The following is a 22,089-nucleotide window of genomic DNA, read 5'->3' on the forward strand; positions in this document are numbered from 1 at the left end:
CAATTTCCACATTGCTTTTTACTGTGAGCCTTGTGACCCTTTTCTCCAGCTCCTCCTCTTTCCCCAACACCTCACCTTCTTTTGCTAGTTTACAACTTTTATTTTTATTTATTTTTCCAAATTAGATGGAATCTATGATGGTTGGTGGGTTCAAATGTTCAAGGATCCACTATTAATTATAAGCATTGCAAATGATTAATCAAGGGTCCAGTACCTCCACCCATAACTAGTTTGATTTGGAAAAAAATAAAAGTGGCAAAAAATCTATCCACGAATAGAAATATTTTTTATTTTTTTTGTTCAAAGGTAGAAAGAAGGAGGGGGATTTACTCACACACATTAATGTCTAGGAATTTCGAACTTGAGACCACCGCTTAGGTCAAACATACTTTTCAACTATAGTATAACTCATTGGTCACGATTAAAAATTTATTGCATATGATATACTTATCTATTTTTTCCATTTCTCAAATTAAATTTAGACTTTCGTTATATTTAAACCTCATCAGATAACGATAAAAGTAGGTAAAATTGGTATTAGAAAATAACCCCAAAAAAATAAGGTGAGGTAAACAAATTTCAAGTTAAAATATTTTGACACAATAAATGGAGGGTAGTACTCAATGTTCTCACGTGGCTACACCTAAAAAGCTAAATCAGACCTCCTCCTCTCTCATCAAGTAATTTTCATTTTCGTAATTACTTAAAAAGTTTCTTAAAATTTTCACCAATTATATAAAGACTCAAACGCTTATATAAATGTTTTTTTTTTTTTTGGAGGGTTTTATCTGTTTCGGTTTTTGGATTTCTCAACTGAATCGTGCATTCTTCTCTCTCCTCCGTGTGCGTGTTCCTTCTCTTTTTTTTGACATGGATTGATTAATAGACAAGCTTATACTTCTCTCTCTAAACAAACACACACCCTCTCTCTTAGGGTTTCGCAGAGAGCTTCCCAGTTGCCAGGAACAGGATAAACAATCTCACGGTTTTTTCTTTGAACTCCTAGAGGGACGCCGCTGTGTTCGTGCTGATCGTGCAAGTTTTGATTCTTCACGGCTACTTCAGGGCACGGTGAATTCGCTTTCGATTGCAGTTTTTTGAGGTTTGAGCTCATCTCGATTACGCTTTGGTTTTTGCAGCTGTGAAGCTCTAGGGGACACAGAATTCGAAATTTGTGTAGGAAATTCATGGTTAGGGTTTGTGGTTTTGGGTTGCTTGCACCATTTGGGTGCTTAGAGGAACCATTTGGCTTGGGCTTGGGTAAAGCTAATTTTCTAGTCAGATTAAGTTGAGATGGAGTACATTACATGAATTTTGTCCTTTTCCTCTGCTATCGCATATAAGGCTAATGGCATCTTTCGCCTGAGCAATATAGTCAGCATTTTTGTTTTGTATCAGTTAGTGATAGGGAATGGGTCTCATAATAGCTTTTAGTTGCTTAAATGGATTATTTATTGACAATGTGTATATTTGTGCAGCTGATCATGTGGTTTGATGCAATCTTCGAATGAAAGGTTGTTTCGTTGTTAAAAGTTGTTGAGAGAGATAGGCCTCTGAGCATTCAAGATTCTACGTTGGCAAATGTAGTGTGGTGGATTATGAATGATTGCTGCCATGGACTTGAATGCCTCACCATTACCTGAAGAAGATGAAGATACTTTTGAAAGTCACATTGAACATTACACTGCTGCACCAGAAGAACGCATAGAGAGTGGAGCTGATATAGCACGCCGGGTACTTTTTTTTATTTTTTCTCATTTAACTTACTTATCCCCTGATCGTGGGTATTGGCAACTGGATGAACTCGTTTCTTTTGTTATTGTAGTTATTCAGGGTTGCTGCAAAAGTTCACAGAGTTTTTTTCTTTATTTCTTTCTTTTGAACAAGGAATCTCGTAATCCCAATAGCATTCTTTAATTTTTCCTTTATGCAATGCTTGAAATTCTTCTTATTGCTATTACTTGCTATTTCTTGTTATTTTTAGGCATAAGATAGGGGGATTTAGAAATTTAGAGTGACATGAGAGACAAATTATTGCGTGCTACTCTTTTTAATTGCATCTACAATTTTTGACAATTAGTATATTTCCTAAACCTTTATATTGGTCAAACAAGTTTTTTTCACTTCTCATTTGTTGGTTTAATATATCATATATGGGGAAACTTATGGCTTAAAAAGTATTACAGCTTCTCTTTCTCTCTCTCTCTCTCTCTCTCTCTCTCTCTCTCTCTCTCTCTGTCTCACACACACACACACACACACACACACATTTTGCCATGCACAAGCCTGTGTGCACACACACATTCGTTCACATGCACAAAGATTAGCCATGGTACAATCTTTTTTTCGTTCCCTTTTCTTATCATACATGCGTATATATATATATATATATATATGCATAATATACATTGAACTCAACATCTTTATGTGCCTGGTTACTGATTTTGTTGTGTTCCTTGTATTAGGAGCGCGAAGAAAGACGTAAGCGATTGAAACGCGACCGCCCAGATGACAGACCAATGCATGTATCTCAACCCCCTGCATATGATTCGTATCAAACGAAAAACCCCAAAGTTTATGACAAGTCTAGGCTCCCCTCTGGTAGGTTATATGTTCACGTGCTGTCTGTAGTATTGGTTAGTAGTCTTGCTAATATATTTTCATTTCCATAGGTTGCATTGCTTAGTGGAGTTATGCATGTCACTGCATTTTCAACAGTTCCATGCTGTGCAAGAATTAAATTATTACCGTTTATATGTTCTGTTATGTTAAAAAAGTGCTTCTGCCTTTTGTAGAAACTTTTTTGTTTCTCTATTGTTTTCTTGTTAGGAGAACAGCTTAAATGTTTGAAAGCTTTGATATTCCCTGCACAACTTTTGTGCTATAAATTTTTAAACTTCAATATTCTTTGTGCTTGTAATCCTGGAATAAAATTTCCTTGTTTGATATTGAGGGAGCTTGGCTTTTTAGGTTTTCCAGATATTATAGCCAAACCATAGACTCATTGAGATTTAAAGTGTGCATATTGATATGTAGAAACTGTATGTTCAATGAATGTGTCATGATTTTTTGTTGATGACTTTTGGGGTGTAGGTCGCAACTTAATATATAAAATTTGATACAGCTTGAACAGAGTCACTCCAAAAAACTAGTGTTCGTTTTATATATTAGAATGGATAGAGGATTTTAGACCTTTCTCTGGGGAACTGGGGTTCGTTCTGTAGCATTGATATGACTCATGAGTGTGCAGATTATGTACAATTTTGGTTTTAATTATTTTTGAAGTTGACTAGTTTGAGGTGATTTGTTTGTATCCTGTATTTGCATCCAAAGTGCTCTGTGATTTTGTTTGCCAATTTGAAATGTCATTTTCATGTAGCTTAACTTCTGTCATCTTTAACCATATTGTTCCCCACAATGCAGGTTGGTTGGATTGTCCTGCATCTGGTCAAGAAATATTCTGCATGATACCTTCTAAGGTGCCACTGGGTGAATCTTATAATGATTGTGTTCCTCCTGGTAAAAGATACTCATTTAAACAAGTGATTCATCAACAAAGAGTTTTGGGAAGAAAAGTAAGTCCACTGAAATTTTATGCTTTTTTCTTCTGGTCTTATTTTTTTGTTTTCAATTCTCGGGATTGGAATCTTTAATATCTCTTATATGAATATTGGATAAATTTTCTGTTGATATAAGTAGTGAAAGGTAGTTTTTTCACATGCAAGAGCTGTCAAAGCTTGGATATTGCATGTGGATGTAATTTTTGGGCAACAAGAGTTGAACTAAATAGTAACACCATGAGAGTTCTTCTGTATTGTTCAATGCTTGAAATGATTTTAAGGTCATCATCACTCATTTTTCAGCTTGGTTTGGTGATTGATTTGACGAATACGTCTCGCTATTATCTAACATCAGATTTGAAGAAAGAGGGTATTAAGCATGTTAAGGTGAGTAGTAAATGTTGGCATAATTTTGTATTCTTTGGTACTTTTGTCTGTAACTATTGTACACTTAACTTTATTTTATGGGAATCCTGTTTGAAAGTGTAGATTGCGTGCAAGGGGCGGGATTCAGTACCGGACAACTTATCTGTAAATCAGTTTGTATATGAGGTTTGTTTCTTATTTGACATATGCCGTCCTTCCTGTATGAATCTTTAAACAAATTTTTTCGGCTGCAGGGGTGATTCTGTTTAGTACTTGATTTAGTTCATGCAATGGTTTTTCAGAAATGTTTATATTTCCTCAGGATAAGTACCCTGTAACCAGCCAACAATGCTATTCTGTATTTGTCTTTTTTAAGTTGTTATTCACTACCATTTGATCTTCTCCACTGTCAGTTCTCTGTTAAGTTATTGCTTATTTTCCCAACTAGCTTGCCTATTTGTTTATGAGGAAAAAAGCTTTTTATATGCTTTACATGGTTAAATGGCTTGCCTATTTTCTACTCATATGCTTTATGAAAGTAAACTTTTTGGTTATGATACTCTATTGCAGGTTATACAATTCCTCTCTCGTCAAAAGCAGTCCAAGAAGTATATTCTTGTCCATTGTACACATGGGCACAATCGCACAGGATATATGATCATCCACTACCTAATGCGCTCGTTATCAATTTCAGTCACTCAGGTAATTATGAACTAATTTGAACTGTCTAAATTTGGAGTAAACAAACCTGTTTTTATTTCTGTGTCTTATTGTTGCTATTTTTCTAATACTGCATTTTATTAAACAGGCAATAAAAATGTTTGCTGACGTACGCCCTCCAGGAATCTACAAACCCGACTATATTGATGCCTTATACTCATTCTACCATGAACGAAAGCCTGAAATGGTTGTCTGCCCCTCAACTCCTGAATGGAAGAGATCTTCAGAATTTGATCTTAATGGTGAAGCAGTTGCAGATGATGATGATGATGATGGAGGTCCTGCTGCCCCTTTGAATGTATGCAGTCTTGAAAGTGGATTTATTGGTTTTTGATCTTATTCTTCCCCAAATGATTGACAAGTAGATAAAAAAATTCAGTAAATGATGAGTGGTCTCCTGTTTGTTGCATGGCATAGATGGATGACTAATTTTTATGCCCAATGAATAATGTTTTTAATGGATTCTTATTGTTACTAATCTACCCTGTATTTCCTGTTTGATTATGTAATGGTAACAAATGACCTTTTGTTTTTTCTTTATATAGATGTTTGTTATTTGATTGTTGTCCTCAATTAGCTGTAACATTCCTCTATGATTTCAGGAGAGTCAGGATACAAATGGAGTGATGACAAATGATGATATCTTGGGTGATGAGATACCTTGGGACCAGCAAGAGTCAATGCGGCAGTTCTGCTATCAAACTCTTAAGCTGGTTGTTGGGGTAGGCATGTTGAGACTATCTGTATTCTTGATGTTTTCTGGCTTTCTCATCTAAATCCACAGATATATAATATCTTTAGTTGGGCTGTTTTGATATTTAATCACATATTTTCTTTAATATCATTTGATTCCTATTTGCATCACATTTTACTTCAATATCATTTTCTTTAATTTCAGGGAAGAGGAAACTCACAATTCCCAGGGTCGCACCCAGTTTCTCTTAACAGGTTCAATTTCCCAGCGCCTTGTTCCTCTCTCTTTTTTTTGGCTGTGGTTTCATTTAAAGAAAAATTGAGCATATAATACAATGTTTCATTGGAACAATAACTGAAAATTGTTGTTTCAACAAAGTCGTTGCTTGCATCCACAATGAATCTTTTGAAATCGGTGCATGCTTCTGAATTGATATTTTGAACTTTTGTATGTAGGGACAGTTTGTAGTTCGTTTTATGCTTAAAATATATTTGTAGGACTGTTGAAGTTTTGCGTTATCTGGATGGTTTTCCACTATCATGCCCTGTACTGATGTGGGGATTGAAAAGAGATCCAATGTGGCTTGACATTTGGTTTCTTAATGTTGTTGGCTGATAGATGACCCCTGTGTGTATCTGTAAAGATTTTTCCTTGAGTATGCATTATTAACTGTATTGTTATATACAGTTTTACACATGTTAAGGAAGAATTGCAATTGATTATTGAAGTTCAATTTTACTTAGTGTTGCTCCTTCATTTTGATATTGTCATCTGAATGGACTTCCTTCTCATACGTGCAGGGACAACTTACAGCTGTTGAGGCAACGCTATTATTATGCTACATGGAAGGCTGATGGAACACGATATATGATGTTAATAACTATGGATGGATGTTACTTGGTTGATAGAAATTTTAATTTTAGAAGGGTCCAAATGAGGTTTCCCTGTAAACACACAAATGAGGTATGGATGCACTTACTTTTAGGAAGGCTGATGATATGGGGAAGATTACATGTCGAGCATCCTTCACAAGTTAGAGTGACCTTTTTTTTGTATTTTTTGGCTTGTAAGGGTTTAGCTGAGAAGACCCACCACTACACATTACTGGATGGTGAGATGATAATTGATACCGTGCCTGATTCACAGAAGCAGGAGAGAAGATACCTCATTTATGATATGATGGCAATCAACCACGTTCCTATCATAGAGGTTAGTTTGCCCTTTTTCTGTGCCTTTTCTTCTGGGCTATCTACATCATTAACTTTTGTTGGATAAACTTCAGAATTTAAGATCTTGCTCTTATATTAATAACCACATGGTATATGCTATATGGTTGTGCAGTTCACTGCTCAACTTTATATATGTGTGTGTGTGTGTGTGTGTGTATTTTTATTTCTTTATTTGGAAAAGCACCACTCAACAGTATTTTGAGATCATTTGTCAGACTTTGGCCTGATTGTTGTGCCACTTACGTTTGCTTTTTCTGGAACTATTATCAAATTTGGTTACAATTTTTTTTTTCCTGATCTTTTCTGCAATATTAAGCTACCCATTTTATGGATCTAATATTCTAGAGTTGTTGCAGCGGCCTTTTTACGAACGGTGGAAGATGCTTGAGAAAGAAGTCATTGAACCTCGGAATCATGAGCGCCACAATATTTACCAAAGTAGGAATCCCTACTATAGATATGACTTAGAACCATTCAGGGTATGTATAAATGATTCGGGGTTCTGATCTTGAACTTCATTCCACTGTTTGCTTTTCTGCCGGGATTAATTCTCTCAGTATGTTTATCAGGTGAGGAGGAAGGATTTTTGGTTGCTATCCACAGTAACCAAACTTTTGAAGGAATTTATTCCAAGGCTTTCACATGATGCAGATGGTCTTATCTTTCAGGTGGTTGAGGATCATAAACTGTGAGATCAAAATAAGTGAACAATGAATCCTAAATGAAAATATATGAAGTAGTATCCACAGCTCCTTAATGGGACTCAGAAGGAAAATATATTATGATACTACTTAATATATTTTGATTTAGGATTCTTTGTTTACTTATTTTTCAAAACACACACACACACACACACACACACTCACTCCTACTCTAACCCGCCCCCTCTGTTTTTCTTGACTATATCATTGACTTATTTGTATGTCGTACCCTGCTAATATGGACTATGTAGCAATCACTGTGCTTGATGATTAAGCTGACATTTAACCCTTTTAAATGGTTGCAAACAATTAATTATTTATAATTGTGATATGCTAGGGTTGGGATGATCCATATGTTCCCCGTACACATGAAGGACTTCTAAAGTGGAAATATCCTGAAATGAACTCGGTTGATTTTCTATTTGAGGTTGTGCTATATTCTTTATCGAGTTATTTTCTGATACATAAAAAACTTTATTGTGTTATTTAAGCTATTGCTTCGCGTATCTCTCTCTTTTCCTTTTGGTATTTACCTTAGATTTGTTCTGTGCTTGTTTTCTTATATGAAGCTACTTGTGTGGACAGGTAGGCGATGATGATCGGCAACATCTTTTTCTATATGAACGCGGAAAGAAGAAACAAATGGAAGGAAATAAAGTTGCATTTAAAGGTCGACATGAATTTCTATATCTTGTTTGGGGTTAATTGTGATTGTATAGCTGAAATTTTGCATTTAGGCTGTCTACCAACTTTAAAATAAGCACACATATTTTCTTTCTTTTTGTTTAGATCTATCATGGGGATACATGCATACACATGTGGATTGATCCCAAAAGACTGGCAGAATTACAGTCTTATTTGATTTATGTATAAAAAAATGATGGATGAGAACTTTTGTTGTTTTTATAGTTTTCCCTTTATTGCTTAAAGTGTTTTGGGAAACCTGTATAGAACAATTTAAAATCTTTGATGCTGTATTTGGGGCAGACACTATTCTTATTGGAAATGTTTAATTTTTATTACCCTTGTGACAGAATTCTGCTGTCATTTAGCATGTTTTGATGTTCCCTGCTAGTTTTATTTTATTTATGTCTGATATGATATGCTTTTATGGGCTGGGAGGGTTGCCTAGCAATTGCTAAAATTTCCAGTTGGCTCTCTTAAATTTGCGTCTTTATCAGTTCTTATTATTTTACTATTGGTAACATTGCCTTATTAAATTGGGACCTTTTGGTTACTGCATCATATCTTCAGCAATCTACTTAGCACTAGAATCTAGTATTAGGTTATGTTGGGTGTGATTTGGGCATGATCCTGTTGTGATTACTTTTCTAAATACTTTTTGTATTCTTGTGTAGCAGATGGTTCAGACCCCTCTTCTTATTCCGGAAAAATAATTGAGTGTTCTTGGGCTTCTGAAGCAAATGAATGGGTCTGTATGCGCATCAGGACCGACAAATCAACTCCGAATGATTTCAATACCTACAAGAAGGTCCTTATCCACATATTTTAATTTTACTTTTCCTGTTTGACCCCGGACATTGGGCTTATTGATTGCTGATTTTGGAAGCAGGTTATGCGAAGCATAAGGGATAATATCACGCAGGACATCTTGTTGAATGAGATCTATGAGATCATTCGTCTGCCTATGTATGCTGATAGGATAAGGAATGATAGCAAAGCAGCCCAGCAGCACGCAAATGCAGCACGACGGAGGTGACAGCGGGGCTGAGCAACACCGGCAGTTTCTTGTAAAGTTTGCTGATAATAGGCAAGCGTAGTAGCACTAAAGGCTGCCCTCGGACACCTTGTTGGCAAGTCGTTCAGAGTTGTAATTACTTGAGTTCGGCATAATTTGGGCATATCAGCTGATGATGAATCACAGAGATTGTGTAACTAGCTAAAGCGTAGCTATAATTTGTACTGAGTGCTGTGCTGGTGAGTTGTATGATCCAGTTTGGCACACCAGATAACCCCCCGGTATTATTGTCAAATTTATTTGGTTCTGATAGTTGTAGTCAGATGAAGAGAAGTAGGGTTAGTGTCAGCCGTGTATATTCAGATGATATTATTAAGTTGTTTAAAAAGGTAGGCATTTTTTACAATCCAAGTTTTGCCTTTTCCCTTCAATGTGAATATAACTTCGGGACCGTAAATGACTCTCCAAGCTCCTCCTAATCCTTGTTTTAGTTTTTCGTCTTTCTTTCTATATTTTATTTGTTTAAGATAGAAATGGGATTTTGGATTTTTACCACGCACCTTGATGTTATTCTTATGATTGAGATGATCCATTTCCTGTTTGATGCTGTCGTTGTGGTGTTATAGTAAATGAATATTGAGCTCAAAACTCATCTTTGATGGTTGCATGAATGACAATCAAAGAGGCTGTCTCATGAGCTAATTGCCAACTGTTCTGTCAAGTATTTGCTTTTTGTAAGGATTGATCAAGGTGGATGAGTTTTGCTAATGTTGTTTGACAATCAAGGCTTCCCCGCTCTAAAGATGTGTGTAAAGCTATATGAATTTTGCTAGAGCTAGCGTTAGCGACCCAAGTGTTTTTGGATTTGATTGGATCACCCATACGCATTTTTAGGTTTGATCTGATCATTAATGTATTGTGACATCAGTGGTTAGTATGATAACAATATACGCGCGTTTTTGGAGTTAATCGGAATGCATCAATGGTTAGAATCTCAAGCTTAATTTCACCAATATATTTCATTTCTGGCTGTTCTACAAGTTTAAGGTGTAAGTTTAGTTTCATAATCATAAAGAAAAAATAAAATAAATAAGAACGAGAGTATTTTTATTATTTTGGAAGTAATGAAAGAATAAATGGTTTTGTAACCGAAGAAAAAGAAGGAATTATTTTGCCCTCACCTCCTCCCAGTCCTCTATGAGGCAGAGCAGACAGCACACGGTTACTCTCCAAAGGTCACGATTAACTGTCTTACTTCTTTAGACGTCATTTCGCGCCGGAGATAACAACCCATTGGCTCCACTCACTGGTCGCCGGACCTCTGCTTATAAACTCCTCGCTTTTCTTCCCTCTCGCGCGTAAATGTAATTTAGTCAAACCCAAGGGGCATTTACAATTATAGTCCTCGATTGTTGACTCTCTGCGCTCCCATGTCCTAAATTCTCTCTGCCTCACTCGCTTCTTCACATCTCTGGGACATTGCTCAGAACCCTAGTTAGGAGCTAGGGTTTATCTTCTTCCCAATTTCATTTCCGATCAGATTGATTCAAACGAGCACGTTCATATGAAATCCACCGCGGTTAGGGCTTTCCTGATCTGTCTAATTCTCTGCGCCGGCTCGGGCTTCGTTCATGGCGAGGAGCCGGCAGAAAATAAGTTCAGGGAACGTGAGGCCAGCGACGATTCCCTTGGCTATCCAAACATGTATGTTCATTTCTTCTTCAACTGTCGCAATTGCCTTTAATTCGCATATAATCACTAGGATTTCTGTTGATTATTAGGTTAATTGTATGGAATTTTTTGCATTTTGACTAATGCGTTTCTATTATTGGTTCTGTATTTTGTTAGAGATGAGGATGCATTGTTGAATACGCAGTGCCCTGCGAAATTGGAGCTAAGATGGCAAACTGAAGTTAGTTCTAGCATATATGCCACGCCCTTGATCGCCGATATTAATAGGTACAAAAAGGAAAGTGTTTTGTTTTGAAACTTTGGGCATTTACTTGTGCATTTTGAGATCACCAAGGGGACTTATTATGGTTGGCGTTTGAGTTAAATGTGTCTAGAATTTATTTGTGTGTTCTTTTTGTTTTTGGCGTTCGTTTTCTTCCTCCCAGTGATGGAAAGCTTGAGATTGTGGTTCCTTCTTTTGTTCACTATCTTGAAGTTCTAGAAGGTTCTGACGGAGACAAACATCCTGGTATGGCAATTTCGTTTATCTTTTTTGGGTAAAGCTGTCTTAAAGGTTGGTGAAGTGATTTTTCTGAGTACCTGCTTAATTCTTTATCAGGTTGGCCTGCTTTTCATCAGTCAACCGTACACGCCAGTCCTCTCCTTTATGATATTGACAAGGATGGTGTGAGAGAAATAACTTTGGCAACCTACAATGGTGAAGTTCTATTTTTCAGGTAATTTGATTATATTTATATTTTGCATGAGTGATGTTATTAGTTATATTTCTTTTTCTTTTTTCTTGTCCGTGCAATAATATATCAGCCTGCACAAGCTCGTAAATGTTTTTGTGTATTTTTTTCTCTTAGGGTCTCAGGCTACATGATGGTAGATAAACTTGTAGTACCTCGTAGGAAAGTTAAAAAGAACTGGTATGGGGGTTTGCATCCAGATCCCGTGGATCGTACTCATCCAGATGTTCAGGATGATTCTCTTGTCATGGAGGCTATGAAATCAACTCTTCGTAAGTTATTTACATATTGCAGTAGTTCTTTTATTAATATAAATTCTTTAACGACGGCTATGGTTTTTTGAGGGTGCCCGTAACATCTGTGGACCTTTAGGAAGAGAGTGCTGAGCCACCTGAAACAGTTTCTGACTTTATATGACTGTGAAAGTATGCCTTTTAAGAGGAACTAATCTTGTCTTCAATTGATGGTTATCCTTGTAGAAACAGATGGAGGTACACCCAAATCAAACAACTCTGCTACTCTTTCAACAGAAAGCCATCCTGATTTAAACAGTTCAAGTACTGTTTCAAAAGAAAGCCATCCTGATTTAAACACTTCAAGTACTATTTCAAAAGAAAGCAACCTTAGCATGGTGAATGCATCAAATCCAGAGAATAAAACGGAAACAAATTCAAGTCATGTAGAAACAGTTATCAAGTTGCCTACAAGCACAGACAATTATTCTGTGAAAAATGTGTCAGAGGAGACTGTTAATGCAGTGAATGCAACTAGTTCTGGGAGACGACTTTTGGAAGACAAAAACTTGAGCGAATCACTGGAGGTTGGTTCTGAATCCAAAAATAATAGTAAGGAGGATGTTCCTATTGCAACTGTAGAAAATGATGGACGTCTGGAAGGAGATGCCGATTCATCTTTTGATTTATTCCGTAACAGTGATGAACTGGCCGATGAGTATAGTTATGACTATGATGATTATGTTGATGAATCAATGTGGGGAGATGAAGAGTGGACTGAAGAGCAACATGAGAAGCTGGAGGATTATGTCAATGTTGATGCCCACATTCTCTGCACTCCTGTGAGTTTTCACTTTAACGTTTCTTCATTTCACATGCATGCACACACTGCACAGGCATCAAGTATGTATGTAAGCATGAATGTTAGTTATGAATGGATTTTATTGCCAGATGCAAGTTAAATTGGTTGATGGGGATATGTTTCTTATTTTCATCAGGTCATAGCGGACATTGATAATGATGGAGTATCAGAAATGGTTGTTGCTGTATCTTACTTCTTTGATCATGAGTGAGTTCTGTTCCTTAGTGTCAAAACTCTTCTTTCTTTACAGTTGGAATCATATATTAATGATGAATGGTAACTTGTCTAACATTAAACTGAAAAAAATGGTTGTTTGTTTCTGTGGAAGTCAATCCCATTACCTGTAACACTTCTATTCCCATTTAAAGAGTCTACCTCCTGATGCTAGAGGATTTGTGCAGTGTAGGCTCTGGAAAAGCAAGTCTTTTCTGTACATGATGTACATTAGAAAATTTATCAAAATAAGCATATATTTTAATTAATGGTCTGAAAGTAATCTGCCGCCTTGTAAATTGGCAGGTATTATGACAACCCAGAGCGTATGAAGGAATTAGGTGACATTGATATTGGAAAGTATGTAGCTGGTTCCATTGTTGTATTCAATCTTGACACAAAGCAAGTAAAGTGGACTGCTGAACTAGATCTGAGTACAGAGACTGGGCAGTTCCGTGCTCATATATATTCTTCTCCAACTGTTGTGGATTTGGATGGTGATGGGAATCTGGACATTCTAGTCGGGACTTCCTTTGGCTTGTTTTATGCCTTGGATCATCATGGTGACCTAACTTTTCTTATCCTCATTCCTGACTTTGCTGACATATTTAGCTCAAAATGCATGAGTTGCTATAAATTCTGCTCCAGTTATATAAGATGCTGGATTATCTTTTTGTTACATACAGATATTTTTTTTTTCAGTGATGTGGTAACTAAATTGTTTCTCTTGTTCAGGCAAGGTAAGGGAAAAATTTCCTCTTGAAATGGCTGAAATTCAAGGAGCTGTTGTTGCTGCTGATATCAATGATGATGGAAAAATTGAACTAGTGACTACTGATACTCATGGAAATGTTGCTGCATGGACTCCACAAGGAGTAGAGATTTGGGAAACGCATCTTAAGAGTCTAGTTCCCCAGGTACATTGCAGTTTTCATTTTATATTAAGTTGTGTGGGAATGGGAACAGCATGCCATATTTGGGGGACCAGATCTTTTGCACTATAATTGATCAATTGTTTTCTGATTGTTTTTCCTGCTCTGGACCCGGTGATGTTAATTTACCATCTTGTTAGATAGCTTATCCGTTGTAAACTTGTGTGCACAAATTTGTGATTCTTTTTTAATCAAGAACTGTGAGCATCTTGGTTCTACGTATTAATGCTATCAATATTTCAACCTGTGTGATTTCATTTACATTAACACTTGGATTATTCATTTCTGGGCACCATCAAAGTAAATCTTATTATATTTCACAGTGGTGCAATCTGATGCATAGTTGTTGTGTTCCTCAGGGTCCCACTATTGGTGATGTTGATGGGGATGGCCATACTGATGTTGTGGTTCCAACCCTGTCAGGGAACATATATGTTCTCAGTGGCAAAGATGGGTCAATTGTTCGTCCATATCCATATAGAACTCATGGGAGAGTTATGAATCAAGTTCTTCTAGTTGATTTAAGTAAAAAAGGAGAGAAGAAGAAGGGACTCACCCTTGTTACAACTTCATTTGATGGATACTTATACATAATTGATGGACCAACATCATGCACAGATGTTGTCGATATTGGTGAAACTTCGTAAGTTTTTTTTGTAAATCTTTCAATGTTCGATTAGTTCTCCCCATTTCAATGGTTTACCTGAAACATTAATCTCCGCATGACAGATATAGCATGGTCTTGGCAGACAATGTTGATGGTGGAGACGATCTCGATCTTATTGTTTCAACCATGAATGGCAATGTCTTTTGCTTCTCGACTCCCGCTTCACATCATCCCCTCAAGGCAGGATAGAACTGAAGCTGAATCTGTGGATAATTTCTTCTGTTGTATTCAGTTTTATTTTTCATATCTTAATTTGTTTTAATTATCTTTACCATGTTGTCCTTTCTCAGGCATGGAGATTACCTAATCAAGGACGAAATCATGTTGCAAATAGGTACAACCGTGAAGGTGTCTTTGTTTCACATTCATCAAGAGCCTTCCGTGATGAAGAGGGCAAGAACTTCTGGGTGGAGATTGAGATTATAGATGGCTATAGATACCCATCTGGGTCGCAAGTACCATATAATGTCACGGTAAGTGGCTCCATGCCACCATATATTGTTCAACACACACTCTCTCTCTCTCTCTCTCTCTCTCTCTCTCTCTCAAAATAAGTTTTTGTTTCTTTCAAACTATGTAGACAACCTTGTTAGTGCCCGGTAACTACCAAGGAGAGAGACGGATAGTGGTAAACCAGATCTTCAGTCGTCCTGGAAAATACCGTATAAAGCTTCCAACAGTTGGTGTAAGGACAACAGGGACTGTTATGGTGGAGATGGTTGACAAGAACGGACTCTACTTTTCTGATGATTTCTCCCTCACATTCCATATGTATTACTACAGACTGTTGAAGTGGCTGCTCGTCCTACCGATGATTGGAATGTTCGGCGTGCTTGTAATCCTTCGTCCTCAGGAAGCTGTGCCTTTGCCATCATTTTCGCGGAACACTGACTAAATGTTGGACCTTTATCAATACAAGACACAAGCCAAGCTTCACGGAACATGATATACATTATCACCTGAGCAATCGCAGAAACCATGGCCGCACTCGAGTGAATACTTTTTTAATGGCCAAGCTCAGATTGATCTTGGTTGGCCCAAAATGTATGTGGCCCAAAAAGACTCAGTTTTGACTTGAGCAACACATGTCGGAACTTGGTAACATAGTCGAATATGAGTTATGGACAAGAAGTTTTTGACTACCAAATTGAAGTTTTACGTTCGTAATTGTTCAGAGGATAATATAATGCAAAGCTATTGGATATTTATTTACAAAAACATCTCTCGCAAATCTCTTATAGTCGATTGATTCCAGTGGCATCCAAAGAGTAAGAAAGTAATTTGATTTCAACCATTTATTTGCTCAGTTAGGCTATCAGTCTGTTTCTATTTGCTCAATGAAATTCCAAGTTTCATATTCGATCTGTAACCGATCTCCTAGGACAAATATGAACCTAACTGATGCCCAAAAAAAAAAAAGGAGCTATCGCAGATTGAGGCCAACATAAACAAACCCAAATAGCAATTCTGAATATCCCTTGTCTATATTTTGCACTCAATATAAGAAACATGTTCAAAATTACATAGTAAATCAGAAAATACAGCCACCAAACTTATAGATCAGTAAGTAACAGTTCAGTGCAGAACTGAGAAGATACCAGTTTAGATTTAGAATCCCTGCAAGACAGGCCTCTTCCCCAGCCGCTTGATCTCTTTGTCCATATTACCAGTAAGCATCAAAGCGAACATCTTGAAATCGCAAATGAGAGACCAAAATGGATGCCCAAACGTAGCAGGAACATTCCCTTCCACGAAAAAATGGCTGTACCATGCACATCCATACCCAGCCAAAGGCACAAGAAACAAAAGCCACCAATTAAACAGCAGCGAGCAGAGGAAGAAGAAGATAGAAACAAGGGTCCCCACAAAATGCCAACGCCTTGTCGATGGCTTCGAGTGCTGGTTCATGTAGAAGGCCCAGAACTCCTCCAAGCTCCTGAAATTCATATCTTCAAGTGAATTAAAGACCAACCCAATTCAGCAAAACCTTGTTGAATGAAAACCCAAGTAGCAGATAATCAAAATTTTGGATTTAGCAAAACCCAAGTAGAAAAGCTGCTATCTTTATTCGGACAATCTTCAAGAATATAATTTCGAGTCTTATCAGGTTCAGACAGGACGATGATGATACCGAGATGCAGAGCAAGAAAATCTTCAGGATGATACGAATAAAAAAAAAATCTGGAATTTTGATCGATATTTTGTGGTGGACCGTGAAGGTGTTTGTATAAGAATTGTACAGAGCAGCAAGAAAAATCTCATAAAAGGGTGAATACTTTCTCTCGTCGGTCATCAGTTTGTGTGGTAAATTAATAAAAAAATAGTAGGTTTAGGGTCTCGTCCACGTCACCCACTTTGGACTTACCATCGTATTTTTGTTTTGCCTTTTTCTTGGATTTAACAACATATTATTATATAATAAGTTCTTGATTTAGCAGGTAGCTAAGATAAAAGATAATTGAAGAGTTTTTAATATTTTATTATCTTTGGATTAATCTATTTAATCCAAATTACATGAACATGAGGCATGACTGCGTCATCCAAGTGCAAATCACACTCTTGTTTTATTGGCCAATTTTTTTTAATTTTTGGATGAATTTGGCCATTGGAGGAAAATACAAAAAAGAATAAAAGAATAAAAACTAAACTTCACTGACAAAATTATTGGCTAGCCGTTATGAACCACGTCACCGCCACCATGTTTATGATTTTTTCAGGGAAACAAATTTAATCATTTGCACCGACACATATTGAGTGTAATGATTGTCATTGCATCGTATTAATTATTTTACGGATCATTTCTCTAATATAAGTTGAACCTAAATATGTATGTAAACTTCATTTGTATTAAAAATGTCATCAATAATAAAATCATTAGATATGGTATAAATAACCACACTTATGCACTGCGTGTGATTTTCTATAATTAAGAGTTACCAATATGAAATTATACTCTTCTACATCTGCTAGTCATGGGCTAAGCTGCACATTGGATAAAAGAGACAATTTTCAACATGATGGGAAAATGGACCAATATAAAATAAAGCCAAGACTATCTTCTAAAATGAATAATTTATTTGCTTCTTAGAACATAATCTAAAATATGCAACAGAAGAGCAAGGAATGCCTTGCAGAATCTTGAAACATGAGTGTTCAACTCTACTTGCTCAAATCTCTCTCAGCTCTAACATTGCCTAAAAAATGAACCAAAATTTCGAACATCCAAATTGATGTTATGTTCATCGTTTCCTTGCCTATGCCATCTAAGATCTCCACATTGATGTTTATGTTCATCTTTTCCATGCCTATATCATCTAAGATTTCCTAAAAAAATTTAAGCGTATATATTACTGATGCAAATTGTTGGACATTTCAGTCTAGAAGACACGCTCTCCAGTAGCAAATAGGTTCCAAAAGATTGCTGTCGCGAAATAGAGCGCCGCAGTGACAGTTAGGAATGCCTGAAATGATCCTAACCATTGTACAAAATAACCAGTTCCTATTGTGCTGACTATGGCTGCAAATGTCCCTGCTGAATTTGAAATCCCTGTTGATATATAATGCCATTGAATCATTGTAGTTAGCTAACTATACTAAGAAAGAAGTAAATAGAATCTGAACTTGCCCTCTGTGGCAAGGAACTGGGGAAGAATGTACCGTGGAGAAATCCAGCGTATTGAGGGGCGATATCCTGATCAAATAAACCACAGAAGCTAGATCAGATTGAAAATTCAGTGTCCACCGTTTAATGGCTATGGTTGAATTGAATTAATTAGGGAATTAACTATTAGCTGCATTAGTTTGACTGTTCTGTTCTGTCATATGCTTAGATGAATGGAACTTACTTGTATATTAAGGAGAAAGCCTGCTTGGCTGAAAGAGCTGAAGCACAAGGCTGCTGTGAGGAGTACCGCTGCATCCGTGGGTGTGTTCGCATAGTTTAGGCAGAGCAATGACACTCCAGGTCCAATGAAACCAATTGACTGTCATGCACAAATATTTCTCAGCATTTGATACACAAGACTACCATATTTAAGGATCTGTTAAGTACAACTGGATTTAACTTGGATTTTATTTTATTCAAGTTAGACTTTCACAAGAAAATTCAGTTAAATAGGAGAAAAAGAAATAGGCCCTCCTGTCATGTGATGTATAATGTTTTGCTTTCTTTATCCACTGATATCCCCTGTTTGAGGCCAACTTTGTTGTTTTATATTGTGCTGTAACCAATAATGTATATGAACTTATCATACTATTCTGAATAGCAGGCTTCGAATTATCTACGAGCTCTAAAAACAGATGGAAATTCAAGAGCTACCTGCATGATCTTTCGAACTGAAGTCAAAGAGTAGCCTGCCTTGATTAATGAATCTGATGCTGCACCAGCAATGTAGCTGGAAACTGCCATTGTTCCCCATGGAACAGCACTAAACCATGCTGCTTGCTTCAAGTTTACACCAAATACCTATAAAAAAGATTGTAAAAGGATAGTGATCTAGCATTTCATTTATAATTAGTAACATTATACACCAGTAACATGATAAATTTGCTAATGATCAAAGATCAAGGAAAAATGAACTTACAGTCTTAAAATAAACAGGCATCCACGAGAGTAGAACAAAGTATCCCTGTAAGGTAGGCCATGCTTAAGAATCAATTACTCAGCAGAAAACAAAACTAATATTCCTACCCCATTACTAATAAGAAAAACTCACCCAATTGTTAGTTATATTGGCCAAAATAATGGTCCATGTTGGTAATTTTGATAAGAGGAGCCTCAGAGGTGGGAGCTTGCCACTGTTTACTGGAGAATCAGATTTTCCAGCTTGGATCAATCGGAGCTCTGATTTGCTGATGCAATAACTCTCTCCTGGATCATTTGTGACTGTATATGCCCAGATTGTCAGCCAGAGAAGTCCAATGGAAGAGAAGAGAATAAAGGGGCCAGAAATTCCAATTGATGATAACATAACTGGAGTTAGCAGTAAGCCTATGACATTGCCAATGTGAAAACCAGCCATAGAGATTCCAACTGCACTTGCTCTTTCTTGGGTTGGAAACCACCTGCTCAAATTACATATAAACAGATTTACTTCCGTAGTGTTAACTAATTCTCATATCGATTTGGTGACTCGAGCATTATCGTAATTAAAAATTAAAGGTCTAATTAATGATTAGCAGCAAGGATTAAGGAGTCATTAATTACCTGGACAAGAGGGTGCTCATGGATGGCAAGGCCACACCTTCAGCCAGTCCAAAGAAGGCACGAACGGCCAAGAGGCTGGTTGTGGAATGGTTGGCAGCCCATGGGGTGAGGAGAGTAGCCAGAGACCACATGGCCACACCCCATGCCATCACTCTCTTTCCTCCATACTTGTCCACCAAGGCTCCTCCAATCACTGATGAGAATATGTATCCCCATAGAAAAGATGACTGCCACGAAAAATTAAAATGTTAAGAAACGATTGATGGGTCCCACAAGAAGTGCAGACCAAGCTCCACTACAATCCGTACAGTTCAATCATCTTTGCTAGCAAACAACATACATTAACCTTTAATCTCACGCGATGTGCTTATAACTCAAGTGATTATTAATAATGTTTTAGTTCGAAATTTTGAAATTATGTGTTCGAATCTCTCCTTCTTTATATCATGTTTTGGGAAAAAAGAAAAAATCTATGCGGCCATTCTGTGGGCTCCAACAGAATTGTTCACTGTGGGCATTTTTATTTTAAACGGATTGGATGGGTTGTCCATTTTTCTCAACCACAACTACACAATATTTCTCTCATTATTATTGTTTCTGGACAATCTTGTTCCCTTGTTTACCTATACAAGCACAACACGCAAAGAAAACTAACCTCTATTGACCCCCCAAAAAAAAATATTATTAAAAATTCCATACATAAGTACGGATTTTGTCGTCAATTTCAATGTTAACACACAACCAAACGAGCAAAAATGACAACAGCAAAAAAATAAAATAAAGAAGAAGACAGAGACAGAGTGGTTTAAGTTAAGTTTAAGAATACCTGAACGACGCCCAAGAAAGAACTGGTCCAGCCATTTTTAGCTGCGAGTGGAACAATAGCCACAGACATGACGACTCTATCGGCATTACACAAGCACATCACACACGCCAACAAAGCCACCACCTTGAACCTCTCTGGCACACTGATTGCTTTCTTAGCAGCAGCAGCCTCTCCTGATCCTCCTCCTCTGTTTCCCATCAACATTCCTCTCTCTATGCCCTCGGCCGTACACGTCACCACCCATGGCTTCCCCCTCTGAAACCCCTCTGTTTTCCTTCTTCTTCCTCTGTTTCCCAATCCGAAACCTGCAGAAGAAGCAATCCCCGTCTCGCATTTTGCTTGGACTCTGCCTCTGGGCTTAAACCCCAACTGGGTTTTCTCTGTATTGATCAGAGTTGATTGGGTTTTGAATAAACGAGCAGGGTATGAAATATGCAGCTGCGATGTAGTGGTGGTAGATACAGCCGCCATGAGAGGCAGAGAGAGATCAATAAAGAGAGAATATATAAACTAGAAACCACCCATCAACAAAATGGGCATGTTAATGTACAGAATTTCAAATGCAGACTGACAGGCATATGGTCAGATATATATAATATACAATATAGTTATTTGTGTATTATATTATTTTAATGGTGTCTGGTGTGGGAATGGAAGGAAAGAATGAAAAATAGAAAAAAAGTAGGTGCAGGAAAATGTTGTTTTGTGTTGTGGGGGTTGGTGAGGAGAATGGGAAATAGCCCGGGGAATTGCTCGTCGAAGGGCAATGTCGTCAATATAAAAATACGGCTGACTTGTCATTCGTCAGAGTGTTCTAGGCATCTAAAGACTCCTACGTGGCAACACGTATTGCTCTGCTGCAGCCTTGGTTCGGTGGACAACCAAGAGCTTTGTGGCTTTGGCACCTTTAGGTATCATACATGGAAAATTTTACATTCCTTACATAACAAACCCTACTTATGAACACTAAGTGAAGAAATCACTTCGTTACGATTCACTTCATAATGTAGTTTAATGTCCTCAAAGTTATATTCGAGTAGGACCAATGCGCCAATTAATAAAGAGTTGGTGGATCATTTAAATGAATAATTTAGTTGAAGGATCAAAATGCAACTCAAGTATAAGTTTGAGGACCATTTAAGTAAATAAGCCTTTAAAATTTCATTAAGAATCATTTTTGCAAAAGATCAACACAATTGAAACTTGTTTGACCATTTAATTATCATCATCAACATTTGTATTTAGGTACTGTATAGGTAAAGAAAATACCTCTATGAGAAAACCCTAAGGAAAGAAACCCTGGCCGCGCGCCTCTTTGGGGGTTGGCGGCTTTCCTCCTTTCCCCTCTCATCTCCTCTCCTTCCCTCCCTTTTCTTCTTTATTATTCTTTGTTATTTTGTTTTGTGGTGTGGAAGCAGCCGCTATGAAATGATGTCGTCGCCGTGACAGTCGTCGTCTTTTAGCCCATGTACACAAGGATTTGGCTTCAGTTGTCAACCTTCGACATGAGTTTAGAGCGACAATGAGAGGAAGATGTCAGGTTACATTTCAGGTTTTGCTAGTACAACACTATGGTTTAACAGTATGGCGCTATGGCTATCTTTGGGTTGCCCAGAATATGTGGAGTGGTGGTACTGCTTCTTAGTTTTTTTTATCTAATAATTTTCAAGAATTGTTTAACCTTTCGATACGGATATGTTGTTTCTGCTGTTGCGCAACAGATTGGTTTTGTAAATTTAAGTAGGGATGCTTTCGGTT

General features: G+C 37.2%; 4 protein-coding genes across 5 annotated transcripts; 2 read left to right on the forward strand and 2 right to left on the reverse strand.

Moving 5' to 3' along the window:
- Nucleotides 783-9,561, forward strand: LOC18775434 (mRNA-capping enzyme). Its single transcript, XM_007207987.2, has 18 exons — nucleotides 783-1,102; nucleotides 1,479-1,734; nucleotides 2,466-2,601; nucleotides 3,424-3,575; nucleotides 3,864-3,947; nucleotides 4,050-4,112; nucleotides 4,497-4,628; nucleotides 4,735-4,944; nucleotides 5,249-5,368; nucleotides 5,545-5,594; nucleotides 6,141-6,303; nucleotides 6,412-6,549; nucleotides 6,926-7,048; nucleotides 7,139-7,237; nucleotides 7,608-7,697; nucleotides 7,856-7,940; nucleotides 8,632-8,762; nucleotides 8,844-9,561. The coding sequence occupies exons 2-18, from the start codon at nucleotides 1,603-1,605 to the stop codon at nucleotides 8,988-8,990; spliced, it is 2,055 nt and encodes a 684-aa protein (XP_007208049.1). The 5' UTR covers nucleotides 783-1,102; nucleotides 1,479-1,602; the 3' UTR covers nucleotides 8,991-9,561.
- LOC18774936 (protein DEFECTIVE IN EXINE FORMATION 1) lies at nucleotides 10,090-15,517 on the forward strand. Of its 2 annotated transcripts, none has more exons than XM_020566270.1 (13): nucleotides 10,090-10,673; nucleotides 10,818-10,928; nucleotides 11,087-11,169; nucleotides 11,260-11,377; nucleotides 11,510-11,664; nucleotides 11,878-12,467; nucleotides 12,624-12,694; nucleotides 13,007-13,263; nucleotides 13,436-13,617; nucleotides 13,992-14,275; nucleotides 14,362-14,479; nucleotides 14,590-14,772; nucleotides 14,880-15,517. In XM_020566270.1, the coding sequence occupies exons 1-13, from the start codon at nucleotides 10,534-10,536 to the stop codon at nucleotides 15,192-15,194; spliced, it is 2,607 nt and encodes an 868-aa protein (XP_020421859.1). In that variant the 5' UTR covers nucleotides 10,090-10,533; the 3' UTR covers nucleotides 15,195-15,517. The 2 variants fall into 2 exon arrangements, with proteins under 2 accessions (XP_020421859.1, XP_020421858.1); XM_020566269.1 differs by having other exon boundaries at nucleotides 10,091-10,673; nucleotides 11,872-12,467.
- Nucleotides 15,745-16,534, reverse strand: LOC18775053. The gene has a single exon (XM_007207438.2). It carries the CDS (start codon nucleotides 16,244-16,246, stop codon nucleotides 15,908-15,910), a length of 339 nt encoding a protein of 112 aa, XP_007207500.1. The 5' UTR covers nucleotides 16,247-16,534; the 3' UTR covers nucleotides 15,745-15,907.
- On the reverse strand, nucleotides 17,338-20,759 carry LOC18774389 (probable anion transporter 3, chloroplastic). Its single transcript, XM_007208679.2, is given in 9 exon segments — nucleotides 17,338-17,846; nucleotides 17,957-17,990; nucleotides 18,145-18,282; nucleotides 18,618-18,764; nucleotides 18,883-18,927; nucleotides 19,015-19,363; nucleotides 19,506-19,732; nucleotides 20,332-20,521; nucleotides 20,523-20,759. Coding segments are annotated over 9 exon segments (1,443 nt in total). The 5' UTR covers nucleotides 20,666-20,759; the 3' UTR covers nucleotides 17,338-17,676.

This window comes from Prunus persica, chromosome G6 (assembly GCF_000346465.2).
Source record: "Prunus persica cultivar Lovell chromosome G6, Prunus_persica_NCBIv2, whole genome shotgun sequence".
Classification (NCBI taxonomy): Eukaryota; Viridiplantae; Streptophyta; class Magnoliopsida; order Rosales; family Rosaceae; genus Prunus; species Prunus persica.